Below are 27453 nucleotides of genomic sequence, written 5' to 3'. Positions count from 1 at the left end.
GGCGAGCTACGGACTAGTGTAGGCTGAGAGATGGCCTCTGCCCTGCGCACACGGCCACAGTGTCCTTGTGGATAAGGGGTACCATGAGACCCGAGAGGAGGCACGGCAGAGCACATCCATCAGAAAGTCTGACAGGGGCGCCTGGGTGGCTTAGTCGGTTAAGCGTCCGACTTTCGCTCAGGTCATGATCTCGCGGTTCGTGGGTTCGAGCCCCGTGTCGGGCTCTGTGCTGACTGCCAGCTCAGAGCCTGGAGCCTGTTTCAGAGTCTGTATCTCCCTCTCTCTCTGACCCTCCCCTGCTCAGGCTGTCTCTCTCTCTCCTAGAAATAAATAAAAATATTAAAAAAAAAAAATCAAAAAAAACCAAAGTCTGACAAAGATCCCATGTCATAGAGACAGACAGACAGATCCAGAGAGCCATCAGGCATGGCAGAGGGAGCTGCCACATCAGTGTGGAAACTGCCTGCTGGGCCCGTTCCCCACAGACCCCGAGGTCCTGCGTGCCCAGGACGGTGGGGACGGCACAGACGCCGGCCAGCAGCTATGGGTGTGGGTGACCCAGGTACCAGAGCCCACCCTGACGCACATGGAGAGACCAATGTCCGCGTTCTCATCAGGCAGGAGGCAACCTGAATCCAGCTGACACATAACGTTTAAAAAATAAGTAAGATTAAAAAAAAATTCCAGTCTTTCCTTCTCAACTTGCAATCTAGTATACAAAGACACAAGCCCCTAACTGCTCACATTATTAAGGTTTTTAAATAGGCTAGGTATGTGTTAAAATATTTCAAATTAATGAAAACAGTTTGCATTTTTAAATGTCCAAACACAAATTAAAATTAGATGTGTCTCATTTAAATTATTTTGAATGGACGGTTTTAGAGCGATTAAGTACTCTCTTGGAAAATAAAACAACCCTGGGCAGACTGAACTCCACACCACAGGGTAAGGAACACTTATCAGGACGGCCAGTGTGCGCGAGCTGGGGCCGCAGACGCGGGCGCACAGGACGGAGGCCAGGAAGGCGCGCACGGGAGCTAGCCCGCCGCTCGGGTGTCTCTCCGTCTGTGAGGATGACGGCCTCACACCAACAGCACTGAGGGTGAGTAGCCACAGCCCCATACAAGGGACAAACACGGTCCCGTACACGGGGACAAAGGGTCAAGTAAAATGAATGGTTTACAAAGAGCGCCTTCGATATGATGGAAACAGAATAGAACTCTAGACGGAGAAAACGTAAAGTGTGTGACCAACATTAGAAGACGTGTGGTATATGTTGTAAATACTCGCCTGGAACTATTAAGTGCTGGGGGCTGAGGGGGACAGTTGTCGAGGACAGCCACCTGGATTCAAATCCTTGCCCTGTGACAGCCAGGCTGCGTGGCCACACTCACATGGGCCTGTCTGAGCCACGGTCCTGGGCCCTCAAGGTGAGGCGAACAATGCGAGGCGGGGGGTCTCAGGGTCAGTGAAGTAAACCGCAAACAGCCACATGGAGGAAGCAAGAGCACAGGACCCGGACATTTCTCGTGGGGACAGTGCCCTCTCCACAGTGACTCATGGGTACCATGAGTCTCCCCTTCCCGAGGACTACACGGCCCGAGACCCGGCCTGTGCCCCTGAGTTTTCTCCTTCGTGTGCTATCCTTACTTCTTCTTTCTCTTTATCTTGAGAAAAATTTAAAAAACCCAACAGTATGAAAATCACGAAATACCTCACAGAGTTTCTATTAAAACTGTCCTATGTGCCATCAACCGTTTTATGAAACACATAAAACAGTATACAACTAAGTCCCCTTTGATCCTCTAGTCCCTAACGGGAGCCCCTGTATCCACACAGGCCCTCGCACACACAGGTGCACAGAACCGCCCTGTGTGTGTCTGGGCCGCTCTTCTCCGTGTGCCAGGCACGCGGGCCCGGGCATTACCCTCTTCGGCGCACGGCGCGCCAGCCCCTCAAGCAGCCGCTGGTGACCAGACCTCCCACACCTTTCTGACTCCTCACCTGGGGCACCTGTCTGTTCCTCAACCGAGCGTACGGAGAAGTCCCCCCTTAGCTCTAACCAGGGAAGGAGCAAGGAGTCTATGGTTTCGGGGACCCCTCGACTTTCCTGTGCTCCTTCGCACAACTGGACGTAGCTGCCTCGCTTCACCAGAGTCCTCCTGGGCCGTGAGCTCCCGGGTCAAGGACCCCACGCTGCATCCACAGCACCTGCTCTGAGAGTGGCTCTTACAAAACCACCCAAAGAGAGACTGTGCTCCCAGACAGGAGGGCTGCCGGCTTCGGGCCCCGGGGAGGACCCACAGCCCTACTCTCCTCAGTGCATCCTGCCTCCTCCCGCCCGGCATCCTTCACCTTTCCTGCTACTCACATTCCATCCTGTTTCCCATCAGCAAGTCAACTACTTTTCTGAAAAGCTGATTATCATTCAGATTTCAGTATCTCCCAGAAAAATTTAGTTTCCAAAATGTAAATTTAGGTGACCTCCCCATTCAGCCACAAGAAATACTCCAATATCCTCCAATTTCACTCAGAAAGACATTAAGGACCTCTACCCTGGTCACCCTGGTCCCCAAAGGCCCAACATGAACTACATCCCAAGCCCCCCCTTCCCCTGCCTCCTCTGACACGTTCCTCCCAGACAGACAGCCCACCACCGTGCCTCCTGTGAGTGTACGGACCACTGCGGAGCAGCGGAAGACCCCTTGGAGGCCACCACCCACGCCCGAGCTCACGGTCAGGGACGCCGACGGGCCAGCTGCAGAGTCTGCACGGCCAGCAGAGCACCCCTGCCCGCGGCACGTAGGGCGCACTCCCCTGGAGTGGGTGTGCAGGCACGCAGGCCACGGCCAGGGCTGGCCCCAGGCCCACCGCCTACGGGGCACGTGTGGCAAGGTCCCCGGGTGGGACAGGCACATCCAGAGGCGCTGCACCGCATCTCCCGCGCAAGAGCCCACAGTGAACTCAGAGCTGACCTCTCACCTGACGCAACAACGGTGCCCGCCCACAGCGTATTCTCGATGCTGAGACTTTCGTGAATGGGCGGCTCACTGTCTTCCTGTTCAGAGAGAAAAGGACGAAAACGACAAGTTAGCGAATTGTTACATTAGGTGTCTACAGTGATCAACACAAGGGTGCAAGCTGGCTCCCTTAGGGAGCACTGGGACGGCACTGCAAAATATGGGTGAAAAACAAGGGAAGTTACATAAAGGATTCTAGGAAGGGCCCCGGGAAGGTTTAAAAGTGCCTGATTGGATTCTGGGAAGACAGCTAAGCAGGGGCCCCGGGAACCTCCCCCCCCAGACGACACAGCGGGGGCAGAACCCGTGTGACGGAGCTGCCTCGGAGCCGTGGGCCAGGCCGAAGGCCTGCAGCGGGTCCGGGGGAAGGAGCCAGTTTTGGTCGATTCCAGCTCTCAGCACGGAGGCACCTACCCGTCCCGCACCCCAGCCACGTGGCAGGCAGCCTGCAGAAGCCGGGGGGACGCAAAGGACCCTGTCCCTCCAGACGGCAGGACGCGGTGCTCTGAGCACACAGGTGCAGACACAGAGCTGGCGGCCGCTGCCGTCGCCCCTCCAGCTCCAGCTCCAGCGACTTGGAGGGAGGGACGGGCTAGTGCCTCTCATCCCCCTTCTGTTTTTCACTTTCCCCCTTTTGGGAGCCACACATTAAAGACCAGGACACTGAAAAACGGCTGCCTACACGGGAAATCGGGAAGTGACCGGGCGCACTCAAGGGAAGGCTCAGAGAAGACATTACGTCCACACCTGAGGCTGACACCCCGCAAAGAGCCTGTCTACAGTATTTAAAATAAACCCATAAATATAATGACTAAAAACCCAGCAAACCCTGAGGGAGACATTTTGACTTCTAGCATTAGCACATTATTATAGTAAAAAAAAAAAAAAGTTTCAACAACAGCAAGGGATTAAAAAATGTAAATAAAACAATCCAGAAAATGACAGTTCATTAAAAGGAAAAATTATAAATCAAGAGAAATTATCCCTGAAAAACACCTGATGTCAGATACACTACACAAAGACTTTAAAAGTAAAGTATTAAATATGTTCAAACAAAGAAGATGTGGAGAAAGTCAAGAAAACAATGTGTGAACAAAACATAAATATCGATACAGGAAATCTAAACAGAAACCAAAAGGGGCGCCTCGGTGGCTCAGTCAGTTGAGCATCAGACTTGATTTTGCCTCAGGTCACGTTCTCAGGTTTCAGTGTATCCAGCCCCCCGTTGGGCTCTGTGCTGACAGTGTGAAGCCTGCTAGGGATTCTCTCCCCCTCCCTGCCTGCCCCTCCCCTATGTGCTCTTTCTCTCAAAATAAATAGAAACATTAAAAAATAAAACCTATTGGGGCACCTGGGTGGCTCAGTTGGTTAAGTGTCCAACTTTGGCTCAGGTCATGATCTCGTGGTTCAGATCCCTGCGTTGGGCTCTGTGCTGACGGCTCAGAGCCTGGAGCTCCTTCTGAGTCTGTGTCTCCCTCTCGCTCTGCCCCTCCCCTGCTCATGCTCTATCTTTCTGTCTCTCAAAAATAAGACATTAAGAAAACTTTAAAAAAATAAACAGAAACCAAAAGAATTTAAAGAACTGAAAAGTACAGTGACTCAAAGGAAAATTTCCCTGAAGATTCGCGGCAGGTCTGATGAGGCCGGGGAACCAGCAAACCTGAAAACAGAACGATGGGAATGACCAAGTGTGAGGTACAGAATGAAACAAAAAAATGAGGAAAATGAAAACAGCCTGCGGGCGTGGGGGCACCAGGGAACAGGCAGCGTACGTACTGTGGGGGTCCTGAAGGGGAAGGCAGAGGAAGAGGTGGAGAGAACATGTGACGAAACAAGGGAGGAAACCCCCCCCCAAATCTGATGAAAGAGGTGAATGTAAACACTGAGGAAGCCCAACCGAATCCAAGCAAGACGGACTCAAGGACACCCACACAGGGACACATTATAGTAACACTTTTACAAGCCAGAGAGAATCTCAAAAGCGGGGGGTGGGAGGGACGCAAACCATCACATACCAGGGATCCCCAAATTCTGGAGGCCAGAAGGCAGTGTGCTGATATATTCAACGTGCTCACACACACACACACACACACACACACACACACACACACGTCAGCCAAGAACCCTACGTCCTGCAAAACTGTCCTTCAGAACTGAGGGCAACATCGAGACATTTGCAGACAAACAAGCTGAGAGCCTGTGAGCGCTGGACGCTCCTGCAAGACGTGCTCCGGGCGGCCCTGCAGGTGGAGGAATGGGACGCAGTGAGTGGAGCAGGAAGTGAACGTCTGGGGACAGGTAAACATCTCCATAAGGATAAACAGGCAATTATAAAGGCAAATGTTACTGTAACAATGGCTTGTAGCTGCACGTTTTGTGACTGGAGAAACTAATACATAAAAGCTAGTATTGTTGCCCCTTTGGTCTGTAATTCCAAACCTTGTTTTCTACATTATTTAAGAGGCTAGCGTTAGCGCGTATGTTCTAGGCACAGAACACACAGAAAGAGGTAATGGTGTGGCATCAGAAACACAAGGAGGGGGGGCCGTAAAGGGGCAGCGCCTTGGTATGTCACTGAACATAAGTTGGTACAAATTCAAATTGGAGTATTGTATCTCTCAGGATGCTAAATGTAATCCCCATGGTAACCACAAAGAAAACAGCTATAGAATATACACAAAAGGAAATGAGAAATTTAAACATTTCACTGCCAAACCAACTAAATACAATAGAAGACAGTAATGTAGGAAATAAGGGCAGAAAACCCACAAGGCACGTAGAAAAAACTGAACAATGACAGAAGTCCCTTCATTTCAGCAATTACTTCAAGTATCGATGGACTAAACTCCATAATCAAAAGACAGAGATTGGCATGATGGATAAAAACACATGACCCAACTATATGCGGTCTACATGCGGAGACTCACTTTACATCCAAAGGCACTAAGAGGCTGCAAGTGAAAGTAGGAGAAAAGATATTCTATGCAGACAGTAAGCAAAGTAAACAGAAGTGAGCAGAAGCAGCCACAGGAATATCAGACAAAACAAATATTAAATCAAAAAAGGTTATGAGACATTATATGTTAATTGAATGTTCAATAAGGCAGGAAAATTATACACAACGGTGCATCTAACAAAAACTATAAAAATATATGAAGCAAAAACTGACAGAATTTAAGAGTATTAAAACAACGCTCAACAGTAATAGAGACCCTAGAATTCCACTTACAATGACGGCTAGAGCCACCAGACAGAGGTGAGTGAATAGAAAACTCAGCACAATAAACCAACGAGATCTCACAGACATAAAGGACACTCCACCTCAAACAGCAAACACCTTCTTCTCAAGTGAACGGACATTTCCCAGGACAGACCTTACGTTACAAATGAAGTCTCAACAGATCATCATACAAAGTATCTAGTCCAACCATGATAAGATAAAGTTAGAAATCAGTAACAGAAAATTCACAAAATTGTGGAAATTAAACACTTTTAAACAACGAATGCATTAAGAAGAAATCACAAAGGAAATTAAGAGATGCTTAGACACAAATGATACTGAAGCACAACTTACAAAAGCTTATGAAGTACAACGTAAGTGGTGCTAAGGGGGAAATCGACAGCTATAAACGCTTATATTAAAAAAGAGGAAAGATGTCAAATTGATGACCTAACTTTATAAATAAATAATAGAAAAACAATTTAAAAATGAATGAAAGCAGAAATTGGTTCTTCCAAAATATCAACAAAATTGGCAAACCCTTAACTAGATGCACTAAGAAAAAAAGACAAAGAATCAAATTACTGAAATCAGAAACCAAAGTGGGGACTATGCTACAATTCTACATTAATAAAAAGGATTATAAAAGAATACATTAGCACTTGTGTACCAAGAAATTTGATGAAATGTATGAATTTCTAGAAACACAAAACCTACCAAGACTAATCATGAAAAAGGAGAAAATGTGAAGAGACCTATATCTAGTTAAGAGACTAAATCAATAACAAAAAATCTGATATAGAAACACCCTGGATCCAAAGACTTCATAGGTGAAATCTACTAAACATATAAAGAAAAACTAATTTCCATCCTTCTCCAACTATTCCAAAACATTAACATGGGGGGACATCTCCTAACTCACTCTATAAGCCCGGTGCAACCTTGGTACCAAAGCCAAAGACATGACAAGAATTAATAAACTACACATCAGCATCCTTTTATGGTCCCTGATGGCAAAATCTTGTAATGCCAGCAAATACAATTTAGCAAAATATTAAAAGGATTATACACTATGACCAAGCAGAATGCAAGATTGGTTCAAAATATAAGCCTATCAATGTAATACCTTACATTGACAGGATAAAGGAAAAACATCCCCATGATCATCTCAACTGATGAAGAAACAGCAAATATTCAATACCCTTTTATGATTAAAAAAAAAATGAATTCAACAAACCAGGAAGAGAAGGGAGTTACCTCAACATAATAAAAGCCATATGAAGGGCACTTGTTGGGATGAGCACTGGGTGTTACATGAAGGTGCTGAATCACTGGGTTCTATCTACTCCTGAAACCAACACCACACTGTATGCTAACTAACTTGAATTTATATAAATTTTTTTAATTTTTTTTTTTTTTAATTTATTTCTAGGAGAGAGAGAGAGAGAGACAGCGTGAGCAGGGGAGGGTCAGAGAGAGAGGGAGTCACAGACTGAAACAGGCTCCAGGCTCTGAGCTGGCAGTCAGCACAGAGCCCGACGCGGGGCTCGAACCCACGAACCGCGAGATCATGACCTGAGCGAAAGTCGGACGCTTAACTGACTAAGGCACCCAGGCGCCCCATGACTTGAATTTATATACATTTTAAAAATAAAAACAAAAGCCACACATGAAAAGCCCAGTGAGACTATCATCCCAGGTGGTGAAAGCCTGAGACGTTCATCAGGGTGCCTGCCCACTTTCACTACATCTCACAACTTAGTGTTCAGAGTTCCAGCTAGAGCAATTATGCAAGAAAAAGAAATAAAAGCCACTATTGGGTAAGAATATGTAAAATTACTTGTTTGCATTTAATATGATCTTATAAATAGAAAACACTAAAAATTCCACAAGAAAGCTGTTTGACTGAACAAATTCAGCAAAGTAGCAGGATACACAGACAACACACACAAATCACTTGTGTTTATATGAACCAACAGTGAACAGTCTGTAAGGGAAATTAGGAAAGCAGTTCCTCCTAGCATCAAAAATAATAACGTATTTAGAAATTAACTTGAAAGACTGATAAAAGAAAAATTACAAAATAGTCAAAACGATGTAAAGAAGACATAAATAAATGGAAATACATCCCATGTTCATGGACTGGAACACTTAATATTGTTAAAATGTCAACACTACCCAAAGTGATCTATAGATTCAACGCAATCCGTTACTAAAATCCCAATGACATTTTTTGCAGAAACAGAAAAAACCCTCCTAAAATTCAATATGGAATCCCGAGGGACCCCAACATGCAAAAACAGACTTGGAGAGGAAAAAAAAAGAACAAAACTGGAGGTATCAAAATTCCTGACTTTAAAACTCACTACAAAGCCACAGTGATCAGAATGCTATGGTGCTGCCATAAAGACAGACATACAGACCAACGCGATAAAGTGAAGAGCCTCGGAATGAATGCCTGGTCGGAGACATAAACAGACTTTGGTGAGGGTACCAAGACCTTACACTGGGGAAGAGTCTTTCAACAAACGACGCTGGGAAAACTGAATGTCCACTCACCAAACAGTAGAATTGCGCTTCCCTAATACCACATATAAAAATAACAAAATGAGGGGCGCCTGGGTGGCTTAGTCGGTTAAGCGTCCGACTTTCGCTCAGGTCATGACCTCGCGGTTCGTGGGTTCGAGCCCCGCGTCGGGCTCTGTGCTGACTGCCGGCTGAGAGCCTGGAGCCTGTTTCAGTCTGTGACTCCCTCTCTCTCTGACCCTCCCCTGCTCACGCTGTCTCTCTCTCTCTCTTAGAAATAAATAAAACATTAAAAAAAAATAATAATAACAAAATGAATCAAAGACCTAAATGTAAGACTTACAACAACAACAAAAAGTCTTAGAAGAAAACACAGGACAAAAGCTTTATGACACTAGATTTGATTTTGTGGATGTGACGCCAAAAGCAAAGGCAACAAGAACAAAGTGCTGGGCACCCTCGGGGGGGCTCAGTCGGCTGAGCGTCCGACTTCCGCTCAGGTCGTGATCTCAGCGTTCGAGGGACGGAGCCTGCGTGGGGTGCCGGCTCCCTCTGCCCCTCCCCCACTCGTGTGCGCATGCACATGCGCTCGCACGCGCGCGCGCTCTCAACAAAAAATAAGAATGCGTAAGACGGTGAATTTCATGTGTATCTTAAGAAAATGAAAAAAATTACAAAAAATAATGGAATATTTGAAAATGAAATTACATCCCCATTAGTCAAGGAAGTGAATAAATCCCACAGGAAGTGGATGCGGCGCTCTTCCTGCACCTTCCGGAGCCCCTCACCCGAGGGCGCCGCGAGTCCGCGGGGACCCTGAACGCCCCTGCCTCAGCTGCGCGCCTCTGCACCCCCTTCGGCTGGCCCGCCTGCCGCCGCCGCCGCCCTCAGGTGACGGGGCACGTGAGCAGGGCCGCCCCCGTGTCACGCCCGAGGGCGCTGAAAACACACACCTAGTATTAGGCACTGTAAACTGCTACACAATTTCGTTTTGGAAACTTAGGCTGGTTCTCCCCTTACTTTTCCACAACTACTTAATCATGTGACTGCATCTGTGTCTTTCTATCACGATTCTGGGTGAAGAGCACAGTGTCTGCAGTTTTCTGTCAATTCTGTAATAACAGCGATGGACTGTAAACTTTTTCTAATATCAAGAAATTACTATAAAAGACAGCTCCTCACCCACCTCATACAGTACAGAATAAAGACTGGAAAGATGGAAAGGAAAGTATCTCCAAGGAACTTTCTCTTTGGGCTTCCTCCTCTTTAACGTTATAATTTGCAAAGACGAAATTTGCTTTGGGGAGAGAGAAAGCAAAATGATGCCATTTGAGGCTGTTTTCTCAACATTTAACAGACAATAGAAATTTGCTTTTAAGAAGGGGAGTATTTTGTTTGGAAAAGACCTGAACAATGACGTGTGCTATGGTTAACAGAAGAAATTACAACAGAAAATGTATTTATAAAGAAGATTAAAAGATGTTAAAGACCCACAAACATTGCTAATATTTCAAAACTGGCTAGTTTTAAACTCTAAACTTCAGAGAGAACTGCTTGGTCCTGAACAATAAGCAAATCAATTACACCACTAACAACAGGAGGAGGATTTCTAGAACTCAGAATGCCACACAGTGGGCAGCTGAGGTTACGCTGCCGTCATAAGGGAGGAGTGGACATTTTTCACAATGTCCACAACTAGACTCCGCGTAGACAACAAATACATGACGCACGTACTGCCACAGGACACGGGAATCATGGGAATTAATTTGCTCTGATTCTTATTTAATTACTCAGGCTGATACAAAATATGTAATTTTTTCCTTTGTATATCATTCTCTAAAAAAGGAATAGAAGCAGGTACAACGTCTTTAAATGCTGACTTCATACTTCAAAAATTAAACTGATGGATTCCAGTTCCTAGTCACGAAACCAGTTACTTAACATGGCATTTTCTGTCCTCCTTTTTGAAAGGTGCACACAAAAATAAAGATTTTTTCTCCTTAAATAATCCAGAACATGACGACACATTTAAAAGGAGTGAAACAAAATCTTGTCAGAAACACCCAAAGGAGGCAGCAAAAGGCGGGGGGTTAGAACGTGCAGGAATCCACAGAGTGGACGGGACGTGGGTGCACTGAAGCCTCGAAGAAGTCAAACCCCTGAGCGACCTCGCGGTGCGGCGCTCGGCTCTGGGCCAGACCGTGCCATCCTGGGCACCTCTCCTCACCACAGGAAACCGCAGTTTGCAGCATTTTCCTTCTCACAAGTGTGCAGCCCTAGCACCCAGCCTGTCCGGTCCGGGGTGGGGGTGGGGGTGGGGACGTGCATGCAGGTGACTGCCTGGGATCGTGTACAAACCCCAGTACCATCCTCTCTGAGCTGCGGACCCTGGGGATGGAGCCTGGCCACGCCTCCCGTCCTCCTTCCCCCCCGCCCTGCACACTCACTCACACACTCACACGCAGCCACATGCAGCCCGGCTGTGCTTGGCCACACTCCCGCACACTCGCACGGAACTCAGTGTGACCCCACACGTCATCCAGCAGACATGTCACAAGTGACATGTTCTGAGAACAGAAAAGGAGGGAAGCAAATAATGTTCCAAAATACTGACAGTGGCCACGGTGATAGCTCGTAATTTATGGTAATAACGGAGCCCTTTTGTAAGGCTTTTTCCTACTTATGCTAAATCGTCTTTAATCTAGAAGTGCTTTTTTCCATAAACATGTTTGCAAAAACACAAAAGGATCTTGGTTTTCCCCATACCCATTGTACACCTCTTCATCTTACTCATCTGTCTCCACAAACATCTTGAACATGTTTTTAAAAAAATTTTTTTAATGTTTATTTATTTTTGATAGAGAGAGAAGAGAGCGAGAGAGAGCGAGAGAGAGCGCACGTGCGCAGGGGAGGGGCAAAGAGCGAAGGAGACAAAGAATCGGAGGCAGGCTCCAGGCTCCAAGCTGTCAGCACAGAGCCTGATGCGGGGCTCAAACTCGTGAACCGTCAGATCATGACTGAGCCGAAGATGGATGCTTAACCAACTGAGCCACATGGGCACCCCTCGAACATGCTTTTTTTTACTGAGACACTTGTAGAAGTAAAGTTACAAAGCAATGACCGTCTCCCCACAGGCATCCCCGTGATTTGCTCATCGTCTGGCACGTACGAAATGTTTTCTCAACAAAGACACCTGCTCACCTGATGTGTGACCAAGAATGAAACGAGCTGACTGCACCAACAGAAATCTTTTTACAACAACTGCAGCAATTAAAAGTAAACTACAGCCATACACTAAAAGGCCTTAATTATTATAAGGCCTTTACAGTATCAGGACAAGCTGCTTTAAAATCCGAAGTTACTGAGTCCTCCAAATCCTTTCAAATAATCGGGGGGAGGGGACTTCAAGCTAGAGCAAAACACGTGGATACTGAAAAGGGTGTTCAATGAAACGCTTGCGTGCATGTGAGCAAATGCAGGTGGACACATGCGCGCACACACGCATACGCGCACCGAGTTACTAAAATCAACAGTGCATTAACTCTAACACAAAGTCAAAGCTGAAATCGCAAAACCCCTTCATCTTCAGGACTCCCAGCACCTTCAGGGTGAAGGACCCCTTCCAGAGTAAACACGCCAAACAGAAACACGGTCCTAAGGGCGCCCCACGCTGAGGCCGGACACGCAGACTTAGGGACTGGAAACATTCTCTACATTTTCCCTCTTCAGTTCAAAACTATTGTTTTAATTTATTCTTTAAGCACTTTTTCAAATTTAAGGTTTGCTGTCCTTAACTTATACACACAAAGAATATGTCTGTATCTAATGAAAGATTTAACTCACCCTGGTAAACGTGCCTTCAAAACTGTGAATATCCAGTTGTGGCTTCTGAGCATAAACGTAAGCGCTGATTGAAAACAGGTCCTGGAATATAGAATGTCTGAATTAATTACATTATAATTAAGCAAAGTTACTTGGAAAGTTTTCAATTACCAACTATTATTTTTCATATGTTGCTTATCAAAAGTGATGGCTGACTTTCCTATATTTTGTGTGTCAACACTATGAATTAGGATGGAAGATAACCAAGAGAAATCACTTTTAAGCTCAGCAGAGGTGTGGCAATTTCCCTTGCTTCTCCCTCGCTGCTGCCGCTGAAGGACAGGTGAGTGTCCGCAGCCTGGGAGACGCTGCCCACGCCCTGTCGCCCACGGCTGCCCCGGGTTCAGAGGCAAAGGGACCTTCCCATCCGTGCGCTTTGGAGTTCTGTCCAACTGTGTATCGTGTTTACAAGTTATATGGGTACCAAAGAATTTAGTGAGATTTAAGCAATCCTCACAATTTCACAGAAGTTTTATAAAACAATTTAGCAAATCCTAGATATTTACGATTTCCTTTTAGCAGCTACTGCATTTGCTACAGACAACTGCTTTCCTTAAAGCCATGAGCATCGTGCATTCCCCCATGTGCCTGCACCACAGCCCCATGATCCGTATTTATCAGGTTGTCCGGGAAGGCGTTAGCTATTCACACACTGTAGCAACTTTTCCAGAACTGGTGATGAAGTAGGAAAAGAATGGTTTAGAATATTCCATTCACTGGTGACATGGAAAAGTTTAAACAGTAAGTCTCCAGAGATGACATCTTGAGCACCTTATTTTAAGACAATTATAAAGATATGTCTGCTGATTTAGAAAATGTAGTTTTAAAACGCTATATAGTTTTATGAATGTTAAATTTTAATTTTCTAATGGTGCATGACAGTTTTTACCAGGAGATCACCAAGAATTTGTAATACTGAAGTTTCTTGTCTGTTTGGACTTTGACAAAACCCAAACCCACAAGGGACACAGACCGCGCTGTGCACCAGACAGCCCAGGGGAGAAGGATTACACTTTTTCTCTGTGTGGGGACTCCACACAGCCTACAATGCCCAGCGTGCAGCCCACATTATAAGACAAAACTCCAAAGCACACACCTTAAGTTTGTTATATCCTAAACATGCTAGTCTATTTTTCACCCTGATCCACATGGACACAATAATATTGTACGTGGGTGACCTATATCCACAAGCAGAGATTATTTATAGCGGAGCTCTTCGAGTAAACTAGTAAAGGTCTTTTAGTTCTTGATATTTTACTTGAGGTTTAAAAATGCAATCTTAGTCGGCTTTCAAGAAGCTGGACAAACACAACACTACACAAGCCATCTGTCCTTATAAGGGGCCTGAAATGTCAAGGATACGGCAAGGAGGAGGCCCAGAGCCCCGACCTGCTGCGCCCCCGCTCCCCGGCAGTGCCCTCACCTCTGCGTCCCCCCGGGTCTAGACTCCCAGCTGCCGCCTGAAGGCAGACTGGATTTGCTGTCTGCCCCGCGAGCGATCTACACCGTAACAGCAGACAATGCCTGCACCTCAGGATAACTGAAACCCTCAACTACAGAGGCAAACACGCGTCTAAGTTTAAGGTGAATTCTGTAATATAAATGCAGGTTTGATACAACAATCTGGTGACTACAGAAAAAAATTAACGGAAAGAGAGAAAACTAGCCACTCACACAGGAACTCGTCAGACTCAAGCTCACTGCACAGGAAGGTAAAAGCTGTGGACGGTGGGTCTCCGACCAGGGTGGGCTTCCCGACGAGGCTGGAGGGACCTGCCCTCCGCAGCTCCACCCCCCTCAAATTGTCCTCAGAGCAGGTGCCGGGTCTGTGGCACAGCTCTCACGGCCAGGCCCGGAGGTCGCATCATTTGAAGTCCGGACTCACAGACCCCAGATGCCCGCACCGGACTCTGAGGCGGACGAGACGCAGTCCGCCAGGGCTGTCCCGACCGTGGCACGGGCAGCGCCACGCCGAATGCAGGAACAGGATGGCAAACAACTTGGAGCTGCAGCGGGTGCGGGAATTCAGACCCCTGAGGGGATCTTGGCCACAGAAACCACCACATGGGTGTGGGCTGGGCTGGCTGGGTCACCTGAACTGCCCATGATCAAGGGACCAAGCTCTGATGGGACGATCAGGGGACCAAGCTCTGATGGGCCACGTGAAATCAAGATGCTACTGGCACCAACACATAACCCCTGCCCAGAGCTGCAAGTGGGAGGCCCACCCCATGCTGGTGACCCCTCCACGGCCCCATCTGTCTCGGAAACGTCTCACTGCTGTTAACTTGTGGTCGGCGTCCCAGATCAGCCGTGATCCGCAACAGTGGACCCTCACCTTCCCTCACCTTCCCACATGTGGCACATTAGAGCAAGGCAGTCAGACTACTAAGTGCCACTGTCCCAGAAAGGGAAGGTCTCTTCTGGGCCCTTTCCCAGCAAGTGATGGGGGTGTGTAAAGCCACTGTGAAAGGGTCTGAAGATTCAGATTTCCTCCTGACCAATTCCTAAACACGACATGTCTTAGGATTAAGCTGTATGAAAATAATATTTTCCTGTAAAAATGCTCTGTGCTTCCTGCATAAAACCCTTCTGGCTGAAAGTCTGGGCAGGTGACATGAGGCCCGCAGGAGCCCAACAGAGGCCCTGAAGCTGGGCAGCAACACAGCACAAGGTCACGGCTGCTGCTCACTGCTGTTGGCGGGTCCACCCCTCCCGCTGCCAGAGATGGGCATCTGAGATGCAAAGGGGCTGCGGGAGCTAGAGCCCCGGCTGCTGGGGTCTCCCACTCAGACGTGGCGCGAACGGGGGACTGCGTGGCTCTAGCGGCTCGGGGGCACAGCTCCCCCAGCTGCGCGAGGTCCGAGGACAACGGTACCGCTCGCGCTCCTCCTGCAAAGACACCGCGGCCGAGGGCTGCGCAGACACAGGACCAGAGCCGACCTGGGAAAGGCCTGCTGGCGAGCAAGGCCGGGTGGGGTCTGGAAACGTGTCTTCAGGCGGGTCCCCACCACGCCCAGATGAGAAACCATGCGCTCTAGCATCATGCTCCATGCTGGACACCTGCTTCTGCCCGGGAGCCTGGGACCTGGTACGTGCCTCCACGAGCCTCCACGAGCCTCCACCCGCTTGCCAGGTCGGGCCATTTCACACGTGTGCTCCCCACACGCCGCCGGGATGTGCAGCGTACCCCGCATGAGGCCACTGGGAGGGGCTCTGGGACCGGTGTGCTGCTTCCTCCAGATTCGCCCCATGTGCCCTTCACGTGGCTGCGTCCCGCGTCCTTTCGCTGGAATAAATCATGGTCATGAGGAGGGCTCTGTGCTGAGTCCGGGGCGTCCTCCTAGGGAATCACTAAAACTGGGGAGAGGGGTCTTGGGGCACCTGGATGGCTTAGTCGGTTAAGCATCTGACTCTTCATTTTAGCTCAGGTCATAATCTCACAGTTTGTGAGGTCGAAACTCATGTTGGGCTCTGTGCTGACAGTGTGGAGCCTGCTTGGGATTCTCTCTCTCCCTCCCCGCTACCCCTCCCCGCTCGTGCTCACTCACTCTAAAAATAAATAAAGAAACATTAAAACAACTGAGGGTGTTTGAAGTTCCCCCAACGCAGAGAGTTTACCATTTTTTTCCCAGAGTTTTCGTTTTCATTTTCTGTTATCTGTTTATTTTGGGTTTGCCTCAGAATAAATGTTGTAGCATGGCTGCCATATTTAGACAGGAAAACACAGACTAGCAGAGGCAAAAAGACACTGAGGCTGAGGACCAGGACAACCACTGCAGCTGAAGAGTGACGGTGAAGACAGGGACCCGAGACAGGAGAGTGACGCAGATGGGCCCTAACTTCTGGCATCCTCTCATCCTGACCCCATGCAACCTACATTCAGGGTGGGTTTCCAGCAGCCCCCCCAAGTTCAGGAAAGATAAGAGTTCAGCGTTCGACTTCAGCCAAGTTAACTACCAATTAAAACAAAACCAAACACAAAAAACAAAACTCTTCAGAAGAACATAAGTCAATCCAGAGTCTCTACAATGTATCATTAGAAATTTGAAGAAATAATCAAAATTTCTAGACGTATGAAGACACAAAAAACAAGATCCATATTAAGGAAAGAATTCAATCAATAAAGACTGATTCTGGGACGCCTGGGGGGCTCAGTCAGTTAAGCATCCGACTCTGCATTTTGGCTCAGGTCATGATCTCACAGTTCACGAGCAGCATGGAGCCTGCTTGGGATTCTCTTTCCCTCTCTACTCTGCCCCTCCCCCACTGGCATGCATGTACATGCTCTCTCTCTCTCAAAATAAACAAACTTAACAAAATAAAGGCTAATTCTGATATGACCAGATCAGAATTAAGAGATGAGAATTTGAAGCAATTATAACATTTCAAAGACTTAAAGAAAAATATTCTCCTAAAGAATAAACAATGTGAAACAAAAGCACACACACAAAAATACATTTAAGGGGAAAAAAACCAAATGGAAATTCTAGAATTAAAAAAAAAAAGACACATGAAATAAGTTTATTAGGTGGATTTAATAGCAGATGGAAGATGACAGAATCGAATCAGTGAATTCAGAGAGAGATCAAGAGATAAAGACTCTGAAGACACAAAGGAAAAACATCTAGAAAAGGACACGGATACAGCACCACTGGCAGAATGTCAAGAGGTCACCATGTTACGACTGGGCTCCTGGAAGGAGTGGACAAGGAATGGGGGAGGAAGGAAAACTGTGAAGAAGGACTAAAAATGTGCCAAATATATCAACAGTCCAGACAAATTAACTTAGAAAAACCCTTGACAGATAAATAAAATTAAAAACAAAACAAAACAAAAACCAATAAGTATAACAACAAAACAAAATCCCGTTGCTAAAAAAACAGAGAGAAAGGAAAACCTCACAAATACGTAGAGAAAAGTGACACATCACACACAGGAACGACTATCAAAGTAACACTGATCTCTCATTAGAAATAATGGAAGCGGAAGACAGTGGAACAAAATATTTAAAGTGCTCCAGGGAAAAAACTGGTCAACCCAGAATTTAACACTCAGCAAAACTATCCTTTCCTGAAACAGCTAAAATAAAGATTTTTCAGATGAATGAAAATGAGAATTCACTATTCGCAGGCATACACGACAAGAAATGTTAACAAAAGGGAACTGTTTAGGTGGCAGGGAAATGTTATCCAGTAGAACTCAGTCTTTTGAAAAGAATAATGAGGAACAAAAATGGTAAATAGCAAAAGAAAAACAAAAATCTTGTTTTTCCACTTCATATTTCTTTAAAATACAGATGAAACATTGGAATAACTTATATGCAGATATACTGCATAGGTAAAAAGTATATGAATCCATACAACAACCAGAGATATGCGCAGAAGACACACAATACACTTTTAGAAGAAAGGACAGGGTAAAGTTCTTACATTTTATGTCAGGTGACACAATTTTACCTTCTCCAACACACTTTACGGTTACATATGTATTATAATCTCCAGCAAGTAGGAGAAGAGGAACAGCGAAAAGCCAACAGATGAAGTCTAAATATATTCACCGAGGCTAACCCTGAGACACGGCGGCCTGGCCCAGGAGAGGGGCCCGGGGGACTGCTGGCCTAGCTCTCTGAAGAGCAGTGCTGGCCAAAGCGGTGGAAGAATTGCCCCTCAACAGGAGAAGGGATGGTTCTTCAACATCCTAACAGGTCACGGGGTGGGGGGGGGGGCGGTAAATAAATGCCAATAGGGTAATACTGTTCACTTATGGGTGGGAAATAGAAGGACTTTCCAGCCGATGCTAGGAAGACCGTCTGTGGAGAGAGGCGGCGGGGCAGACTGAAAGCACGGCCTCGGACGAGGGCGGCAGTGACCGTAGACGGTCACGGGGCTACGGGCTTGCTGTCTGGCTTGTGCTGATGGCCTCACAGGTGCACTCAAGTGCGCGCTGTAGACCTATGTGCAATCCGCTGTCTGCCGCTGGGGCCTCAACACCCCGGAACACACCCCCCTAAGATGACTGCAGGTGGCGTAAGGAGCAGGCCGGAGTCGGGGAGCGGCTCTCACCTCTGGCCTTCGCGCTCCGAGACAGAGAACAATTCCCCTCCGGGTCCGTGCGCCTGCTTCTACTTCAGCGGCCACGCCTTTCTCAGCAGCCTCACTTGGTCCTTTCTTCACAGCTTCTGTTTGGATTGTAATATCCTCTCACGTTTCTTAAACTACATTAGAGATTTATGTTTAGTCTCTTTCCTCGCAAGGTAGAGCACGAGGAGCAGAGGTGCAGGGCCCGCAGGCCCTCTCCCCGCCCCACCCCTCCTGCTGGCGAGGCTGGAGGGAAGCAGTCACGTGGGACACAGCTGAGGGTCACATGTCTGTGAAGGCAGAGCCGCCCCTCGGCCGAGACCACCCACCTCTGGGCCGCTGAGCCTGAGCTAGGGGGAAGCCCGTCTCTCACAGTCTGCAGTTATCAGTCCAGGAAACAGAAACCACTAGATCTCAGGAGCAGAAAGGGACTCACCATGTGGAATGAGATGCTTCCAAAATCACAAGGAGAGACCAGACTCGTGACTAAACCTCCAAAAATGACTGTCAGAATGTGACAAAAAGGGGCCTCCGTGGGAAATACCACTGCAACTATGGATTCCAAGACACCCACGGAGCTGGAGTCCAGGTGCGCGGACACGGACCACAGCACCCCCGCCCGTGACGCCGAGGGGGCCCTGCCAGCGCAGAACGGCCGACGGGGCGGGAGGAGCCCTCGTCCTCGGGAGCCCGGCCGTCTAACCTGGGAAAGCTCGGTCACAGACCTTCAGCAGCGCGTGCAAGCCGCGCTGGTGAACCCTCACGTTCCCAGAGAACAGAGGTGGGGGGCCGGGCGAAGGGTGAGGACAGCTGCGCACCGCAGAGGGTCTGCCGCTGCGGCTCAGAGTGCCTGTTCGCTAATAACAACTTACTTTCAAGCTAATTACGCCAAGCCGGCTGGCACAAGAAAACACATCGTGTCATAACTGTAAACTGAGGGAGACACGAGAGAACTAAGCAGCAGCCCAATGACTGCTGGGGAAAGGCACGCCTGGAAGCCCTTTGTCACTTCACTATTAGCCTATTGAGGTATCTTTCAAAAAACTGAAGCTCTCGTACGGCAGTCTACCTCTGATACATGGGAAGCAAGAACGATCCTCATCTCCACACGCACATGAACATTCAGAGGAACGCCTTTCATCTAGTATATTAGACATCAAATGACTGAATAATGGCACAATAATGAGAATGTCATTCGAAGCTTTTCACGATAATTTAAAAATCATTCTGAAGTTTTCAATAATGTAGGAAAGCCTCTGCTATTAGGTCAAGGGCAACATTTGTTCGCATTACTTAAAGGTCATTAAAATACATCCTTAATCATAACATGTGGTTCATTACAAATAAAATTGCCTTTCGTTCAATAAAACTAATTAAATGTAAATGGTATTGTTTACTGCTATATAGATCTTTTGAAATAAATCAGCAAGTCATGATTTATTGTGACCTCATTGTTGTTAATAAATCTGCCTGATCACAAAAGCCAGAAATGCGTTTCCTGAACGTGTACGGGCGCCTGAAGCACGCCTTCCGGATGCCTGTGCGGCCGCGGCCACGAGAATGCGCCGCTGGGCCCGCAGCTCTGCTCCTGCTACCGGGCCTGTTCCAACCGCAGCGGCCTCATGGCGTCGGGGGGGCAAGGGTGACGACAGAGCTGGACAGGCTGTTCTTGGCGGGGGCCTTAGTTCTTCCAGAAAAGCTCTAAGGTTTGCAGGTTTACTTCTTCTTAGTGTCACAACGCTCAACTGACGGTGTCATAAACAGCGATGACACCGAGTACTCCAAATCCATCACAGCAGAGACGGAAAGTCATGTCAGTGACAGTGAGGGGAAGAGCAAGCTATTAAAGGAAAAACCAAATTGTCCTGCCTGAATCCATGATGAAAGTAGAGCTACTTTCCCTGTGAAAGAAAAATCTATACAAATATGCCGAATTACATGAAGCTATGAATTTAAACTGATAATGAACCAGAAATTCAGTTAAACTTTCTTTTTTTCTAGGATATACTGATTTACGGTTTTATGGACATTTCAAAACTTAAAATGCTTTCATTTTACTACACAGTTACTTCACGTAAATGCTTAATCACACTCTCTATCAAAACGCATCAACCATAAAAACTTTAAATCAGCATCATCTGAAGTGCGTGCTACAACCCTGTAGCTGTTCGTGAAACTTACACACATCTGTCACTGATAAAAATGGAAGAGCACGTCCTTATGACGCTGAGCGAAACAAAACGTCACTTCTTGTGGATCACAGCAAATGGGACAGGCAAAGGTACAGATGACGGCGCGGCAGGATTTAACTCCTCTCTTGACACATCCTTTACACGCAGTAGCCCACAGTGTTGCATGTGTACGAGTGTGCACTGAGCCACATGCACGCCCACGACGTGGCCACACTGCTCCTTCTGCAGGGCTGGAGCCTTGGCCGCTGGCCTCTTGTGAGGCTCTCCGGCTCCCCTGAACCCTGCGTGAACACCAGCAGCCCGGGCGCTCTCAGTCATCTGCCTTAAGTTTGGCTTTTCTTTCAGGAACATTCTTTCTAATACAGTTTTTAACTCAACACTTTCCTTTCTACCACTCGTAGCAAAACTAAAGCGATTACAAATGACTGCTCAGTGCAGACGTGTCCAACTGTCCACGCCGGTGACTCAAGAATTCTTGCGAGGGAGCGCAGAGGGAAAGACGCGGGGTGGGGCCCCAGCGTGTGCATGACAGCAAACAGAAATCCTTCCCAGTCACTTGGGATTCCTGATCCTGCTCTCCCCGCTTAGTCCTGGAGAGCTCACGAGGACACAGGCTACAGAGAGAAGAAAGGACACAGAGGAGGAACAAGCAACGGGAGAAGCCTCGGCTCCTCCCAAGCAGTCAGCTCGAATCACATCAGAAAGCCAACCAGCCGCAGGCATGTCTCGTGAGAGAGACAAATCCATCTCAGCAAACAGTGTGAGGCCTGCACACTAGACAACCTACATAACAAGGTGACAGCACAGCTCCGTTTTGCCACCTTGAAGAAAAGCAAGGCAGAGCAGACAGAGAACAGGGGAGTCTGAGCGAGCCTGGGAAGAGCTGAGAAAGGAAGAGACCGCAGGGCACATTCGCAGGCTCTGGCACGGCGCAACTGGGCCCAGGTCACAGGGCGCGACACCCAGCAGCGCACTCGACACTCACTCTAACAACAATCCTTTAGCCACACAGAGTTAGTGGCGGCATCCAACTCCCTTCGCTGTGAGTCTGTGTGCAGGGGACGCCTGAATAGTTCTAACAACCAGTCTCACTGCCCGCCGACATGCTCCTCGAGTGGGGAAGGCGATGAGGGAACACTGACCACAACCAAGCATCCGTAAGCACGAAGGAAACAAACTTCCACACCTGCTGAATACAACCTGAAACATTTCCATGGCAGAAGAGATTCTAAAAGCGCCAAGTGAAGCAGCAGCAGACTGGAAAGCTGCATTTGCAACAGCCACACGCGTGGCCGAGGCGGGGGAGCGGCGTGCTCACGCAGAGCTGGGAACGTGAGGCTCTGAGGCCAACTCAGGGCAACTTAAATTTTTGCAAGATCAGTGAGCTACTTAGTAAGCAGCATTGCTCACCGGTTAACAAGTTGTTTCCTTAAGTTTGTTTCCTACGAACAGCTTGACTCAAAATAAACGCAACAAGGATAGATTTGATGTGTAGAGCGGGAATCATTTTTAAATTTAAATATAATCATGGAGTATAAACATTCAAAGCATGAAACCAAAGGCAGTAGGCATTTTGTTTTTAAAAATTATTCTTATCGAAACATATCCAAACACAACATTGGGCAAATTCAAGGTACACAACACACTAACTGGACACTTCCGGTGCTGCGATAAGATGGCCACGGTAGCAAGAACACTTAGCACCGCAGCCGCGTCCCATGTGGTAACGAGCACCATGGCCATGTCACATGCAATAATTAGAACCACGGCCAAGTCCCATGTGGTAACGAGCACCATGGCCATGTCACATGCGATAATTAGAACTGTGGCCACGTCCCATGTGGTAACAAGCACCGCAGCCATATCCCATGCGATAATTAGAACCGCAGCCGCGGCCGATACAGTAACAGGCACCGCGGCCACGTCCCATGCGATAATTAGAACCGCAGCCTTGTCCCATGTGATAATGAGCACTGCGCCACGTCCCATGCGATAATTAGAACCGCAGCCTTGTCCCATGTGATAATGAGCACTGCGCCACGTCCCATGCGATAATTAGAACCATGGCCGCATCCCATGCGGTAACGAGCACTGCGGCCATGTCCCATGCGATAACAGGCACTGCAGCCACATCCCATGTGATAATTAGCACCAAAGCCTATTACATAAGTAACTTTTAAAAATGAACCATTTTTACATTACCAGCAGGCCGTACTACAAATACACTAGACTTTCAAAGGGACACAAGACACCACACATGAAAACACTGGACAAGACATAAGGGGACTGGAGACTGATGTAAATACTTAACAAGCTGTGTACGAAGACCCCTGGAAACACACACGAGAAAGTAAGCAGACGCCACAAACACAAACTTAAAAAAAATAAAAATACAAGAAACAGACTTTCTTAGATAAGAGATCTCTTCAACCTCACGAGAAAGATAAATGTAAATTTAAACAAAATGCCATTTCCAGTCATCAGATGGGAGAAGACTGTGGACAGGTCAACTGACAGACTGATCCACAGGAGACACACATGCTGCTGCCGTCTTGTCCGGAACATTCTGGCAAAAGAACCAAAATTCTTCAAATATGCTTATCTTTGATTTTTAACACTATTTATAAAATGCCAGTAAACACCAGGCTGGTCACTGAAGTTATAATTTGTCAAGCGCCACGCGACTATGAGCACTTGCAGAGACACAGGCTTTCTAACATAAAAAGAAGATACAAAACATACTGTAGAATAAACATCCTAACAGGATAAAGTATGTACAGAGCCACCTGACCACACAAGTGCGTGGTGAGGACACGGGAGAGAAGGGGCGCTGTCTGAAATCATTTTCACCCAAATGTGAATGGCAGCCAACGTTAACCAGTAAAATCATGATAGTTTTCCATCCTTTTTTATGATTTTTTATCCTGTGCTTGATGAACACAATTATAATTTTAATTATAATTTGAATTCTTTTTTTAAAAACCTTTTTAGTGTTTATTTTTGAGAAAAAGAGACAGAGCATGAGTGGGGGAAGGAGAGAGACAGAGGGAGATACAGAATCTGAATGAAGCAGGCTCCAGGCTCTGAGCTGTCAGCACAGAGCCCGACATGAGGCTCGAACTCATGAACCACGAGATCATGACCTGAGCTGAAATGGGATGCTCAACCGACTGAGCCACCCACGTGCCCCCAACTATAGTCTGAAATGTCATATAGATCAGTTAGTCCATAAGGTATTTATATCTCTCATTAAAAATTAATCAAGGACTTCTACAAGCTTTGTTGCTGTCACTGGTATGAGACTTGCCCTCTCACCACAAACATCGGAGAAAAGGACAAAATATGAGAAACAGCAGTTTTCAGACACGAAACACAGTACTTGTGGATGCATCACAACTCTGTGGCCCCAGGGAGAACAGAACACAGATGTGAGCCCACTTGTGGCCAGCTTCCTGCATCAGTGGATTTTCCAACCCACAGAGTGAAGGGGAAGCCAAGCCCACAAAGGTCATCTTCTTAAATTCAGGGACAGAGACCAGAGCTCAGGGGAGCAGGGCAGCTAATGTCTGCAAGACCTGGGAGGGAAACAGCGGAAAGGACCACAGGCCACTGCGCTGGGCTCACGAGCGCATCACCACTGGTGCCACCGCATGCTTGGCTGGGGGAGGGGAGCTCTGGCCAGGCATAGCGCACCCAGAGCACCCTGGCCAGGACCTGCCTCACGGATGACGCAGAATGGGCAAGAGACCAAGTATGACCAGCCAGCCACTCAGAGACATCTCTGAACAACCTAGAATTACGGCAGTTACCCCAGAGAGACCAGGCCCCTGTAGAAGGATTACGCCAGCATCATAATAAAGGGGATTCTGGACTCATAACAGAAAGCAGCAATGTAAAAATCAAGTTTACTTTCACTTTCAGTAGTTAACAGAGAAGAAAACTAAACACAAACTTCATGAGAACAAAGGGAATAAATATCAGAACAGAAATAAGTAACACAAAAAATACACCAACTATAAAGATTATTAAAGACACAAAAACCAAGTTCTTTGAAATAGGACTAAAATCCGTGAGCCTCTGAGGAGACTGGACTGACTGGGAAGAAAAGATACAAATTACCAATATTGACTATGCAAGAGGAGATCCTACAACTACTAAAAAAAAGTAACAGAATATTATGAATTTTCTATCATTAAATTTGACCACTTATATGGAATAGCTAACTCTTCGAAAAACATAAATTTCCAATGAACAAAATAATCTGATTAACTCTACTGTCTACTTTAGAAATTCAGTTCATAACGACTTTCCCACAAAGTAAACTTGTAGCTCAGATAGTTTCAAGGCTGAGTATGTCCAATAGTGTAAAAAAAAAAAAAATTAATAAATAACACCAACCTTATGCCAACTACTTCAACAAACACAGGAGGCAAAAGACGCCCCAACTTCTTTTATAAGGCCAGCACCCCAGGCAACAAAGGCAGAACAAACACCAGCAAGAGCAACGAGGTCAGCATTCCCCGTGAACACAGGCACACAATCCTTCCCCAAATATCAGCAAATCAAATACCGCAATACACAAAAAGGACACTCAGCCTGAACAAATGTGATTGGGTTCATCCTGGGAATGTGAGGTTGGTATACAATCAATCAGTCCATATCAACCAACATGTTAACAGGTAAGAAAGAAAAACCATGTGATCATGTCAAGAGACACAGAAAAGCTTTTGAAAAATCTAATACCCATTCATAACAGAACCTCTCAGCAAACTAGGAACAGGAAGAATTTCCACATCCCGATAAGAGGGATATTAAAAAATTCTATGGCTAAATAATAAAACCAAATTAAAAAAAAAAAAAAATTCTATGGCTACCCTCATACATGATGTGAAAAGGCCACGTGTGCCCCATGAATGGAAAGAAGACAAGTGTGAACGCCTCACCACTTCTGTTCAACAACGCATTAGTGATCGCGGCCAGTGTGATACCGCAAGGAAGAGAAGGCTGTCCGTGCACACTTGCATAAGAGCTATACTATCTTCTTTGCACACAGCATGACCAAGTAGACAGAACATTCTAGGGAATTATACAAAAGCCACCAAAAAGGCACGAACAGACATTTCACCAAAGAGGACACGCAGTTGGAAAACGAGCACATGAAGCAACATTCCACATTAACAGCTGTTACAGAAACGCAAACTACAATGAGGTGTCACTACACACTAAAATTTAAAAAAAATTTTTGACCCCACCAAAAATTAGCAAGGCTGTGGGGAAACCGAGGCGATCATGCATGGTCAGTGGAAGTCTCATGGCGCAGCCGCTCTGCAAAGCAGTCTGGCAGCTTCCGCACGCACGCTTTCCCACACCTCCCCCCTGTGCCTGCCCGCTGTGGCCAAAGCTCACCTGTTCAGTAAGGAAGGGTCAATGTCACCTCAACTACAACCTTCATCAATGGGGCCAACACAATCTTCCTTCTCTAGTTCACAATCAATACGTGTATTAACCCAGTCAAATAAATTGCACGTAATACCCTACAGCCTTTAAATAACCGCCCCGGAATGAGGAGAACTGACCGACGGAACAAGGCACCGAGTGCTGGGCCACGTGACACCGACTAAGGAGCTGACCCAGAACAGCAGTGTGGACAACTTCCAAAAACAACTTGTGACCAACGAGTGACGGAGAGCATACAGTGCAGTGAGATGACAGCAGAGGTAGAAGAATTTTTCTGCATCTAGAAAGGGAAGAATTAAAAAAAGGACACAATTTGCATATAGCCGGTTTTATCAACTCAATACTACACACACACGAGCATATATAACATTTTTAACGAGCAAACACCAATACGAAAGTGGGCAAAAGAGAAGGGCCAACAACTAAATAAACACAAATTTCTAGTGAACTTGTGGTGGAAATTTTCAACTGAATTAGTAATCAAAGAGGTACAAATTAAAACAATGAACTGTCCATTTTTTCTCTACCAAACTGAGGTTTTTCTTCAATATTTAAGTGTTTTGAAGCACATTTCGCCAGGAATCCCCCTGCTGGTTACGGGAATATGGGTATGACTCTTCCGGAATGACCTGCTGGAAGTGGAAATCGTCAGTGCTCCTTCACTCACACACACCCTGTTCCACCTCTCACCGTTTATCTGAAAAAGAAAGACTTGCTATTTACAGGCCTCCTCTTCACATTTATTTACTTAAAAACTACACAAACTAGGGGTTGCCTACTTGCCCCCCCCCCCATGACAGAGGTGCACGGTGTTAGCTGATGAACTGAGAGGTCCTTCTCCAAGTCAGGGGTGAGGAAACCAAGGCCTGGAGCTCCAAGCTGGTGCCCTGCACCCTCTTCTGTGTCACCCAGAGGTGAGAATGGTTGTGTGCATTTGTTTTGTTTTAAAGGGCTGCAAAAAAGAGATGGGGGGGGGGACTGGGCGGCTCAGTCGGTTAAGCGTCCAACTTCGGCTCAGGTCATGATCTCGCAGTTCGTGGGCTCGAGCCCCGAGTCAGGCTCTGTGCTGACAGCTC

At 47.0% G+C, this 27453-nt stretch overlaps 1 protein-coding gene across 7 annotated transcripts in view; it reads right to left on the bottom strand.

Annotated features, from left to right (window-relative positions):
• The window catches only part of ATP9B (ATPase phospholipid transporting 9B (putative)), a 226465-nt gene that overhangs the window by 103811 nt on the left and 95201 nt on the right, over positions 1–27453 (bottom strand). For all 7 annotated transcript variants that reach the window (XR_005530783.1, XR_005530782.1, XM_039245815.1 and 4 more), the window contains 2 exons: positions 12610–12690; positions 2983–3058 (listed from right to left, as the gene is read on the bottom strand). Coding sequence is in view for 5 of the 7 variants with exons in the window: in XM_039245815.1 (XP_039101746.1) it covers positions 2983–3058; positions 12610–12690 (157 nt within the window). In the remaining 2 variants the exon portion in view is untranslated. The remainder of the gene's footprint in view (positions 1–2982; positions 3059–12609; positions 12691–27453) is intronic.

Source organism: Hyaena hyaena, unplaced genomic scaffold (genome assembly GCF_003009895.1).
Source record: "Hyaena hyaena isolate Hyena2069 unplaced genomic scaffold, ASM300989v1 scaffold_267, whole genome shotgun sequence".
In the NCBI taxonomy this organism is placed as follows: domain Eukaryota; kingdom Metazoa; phylum Chordata; class Mammalia; order Carnivora; family Hyaenidae; genus Hyaena; species Hyaena hyaena.
This window is presented reverse-complemented; position numbering and strand designations above follow the sequence as displayed.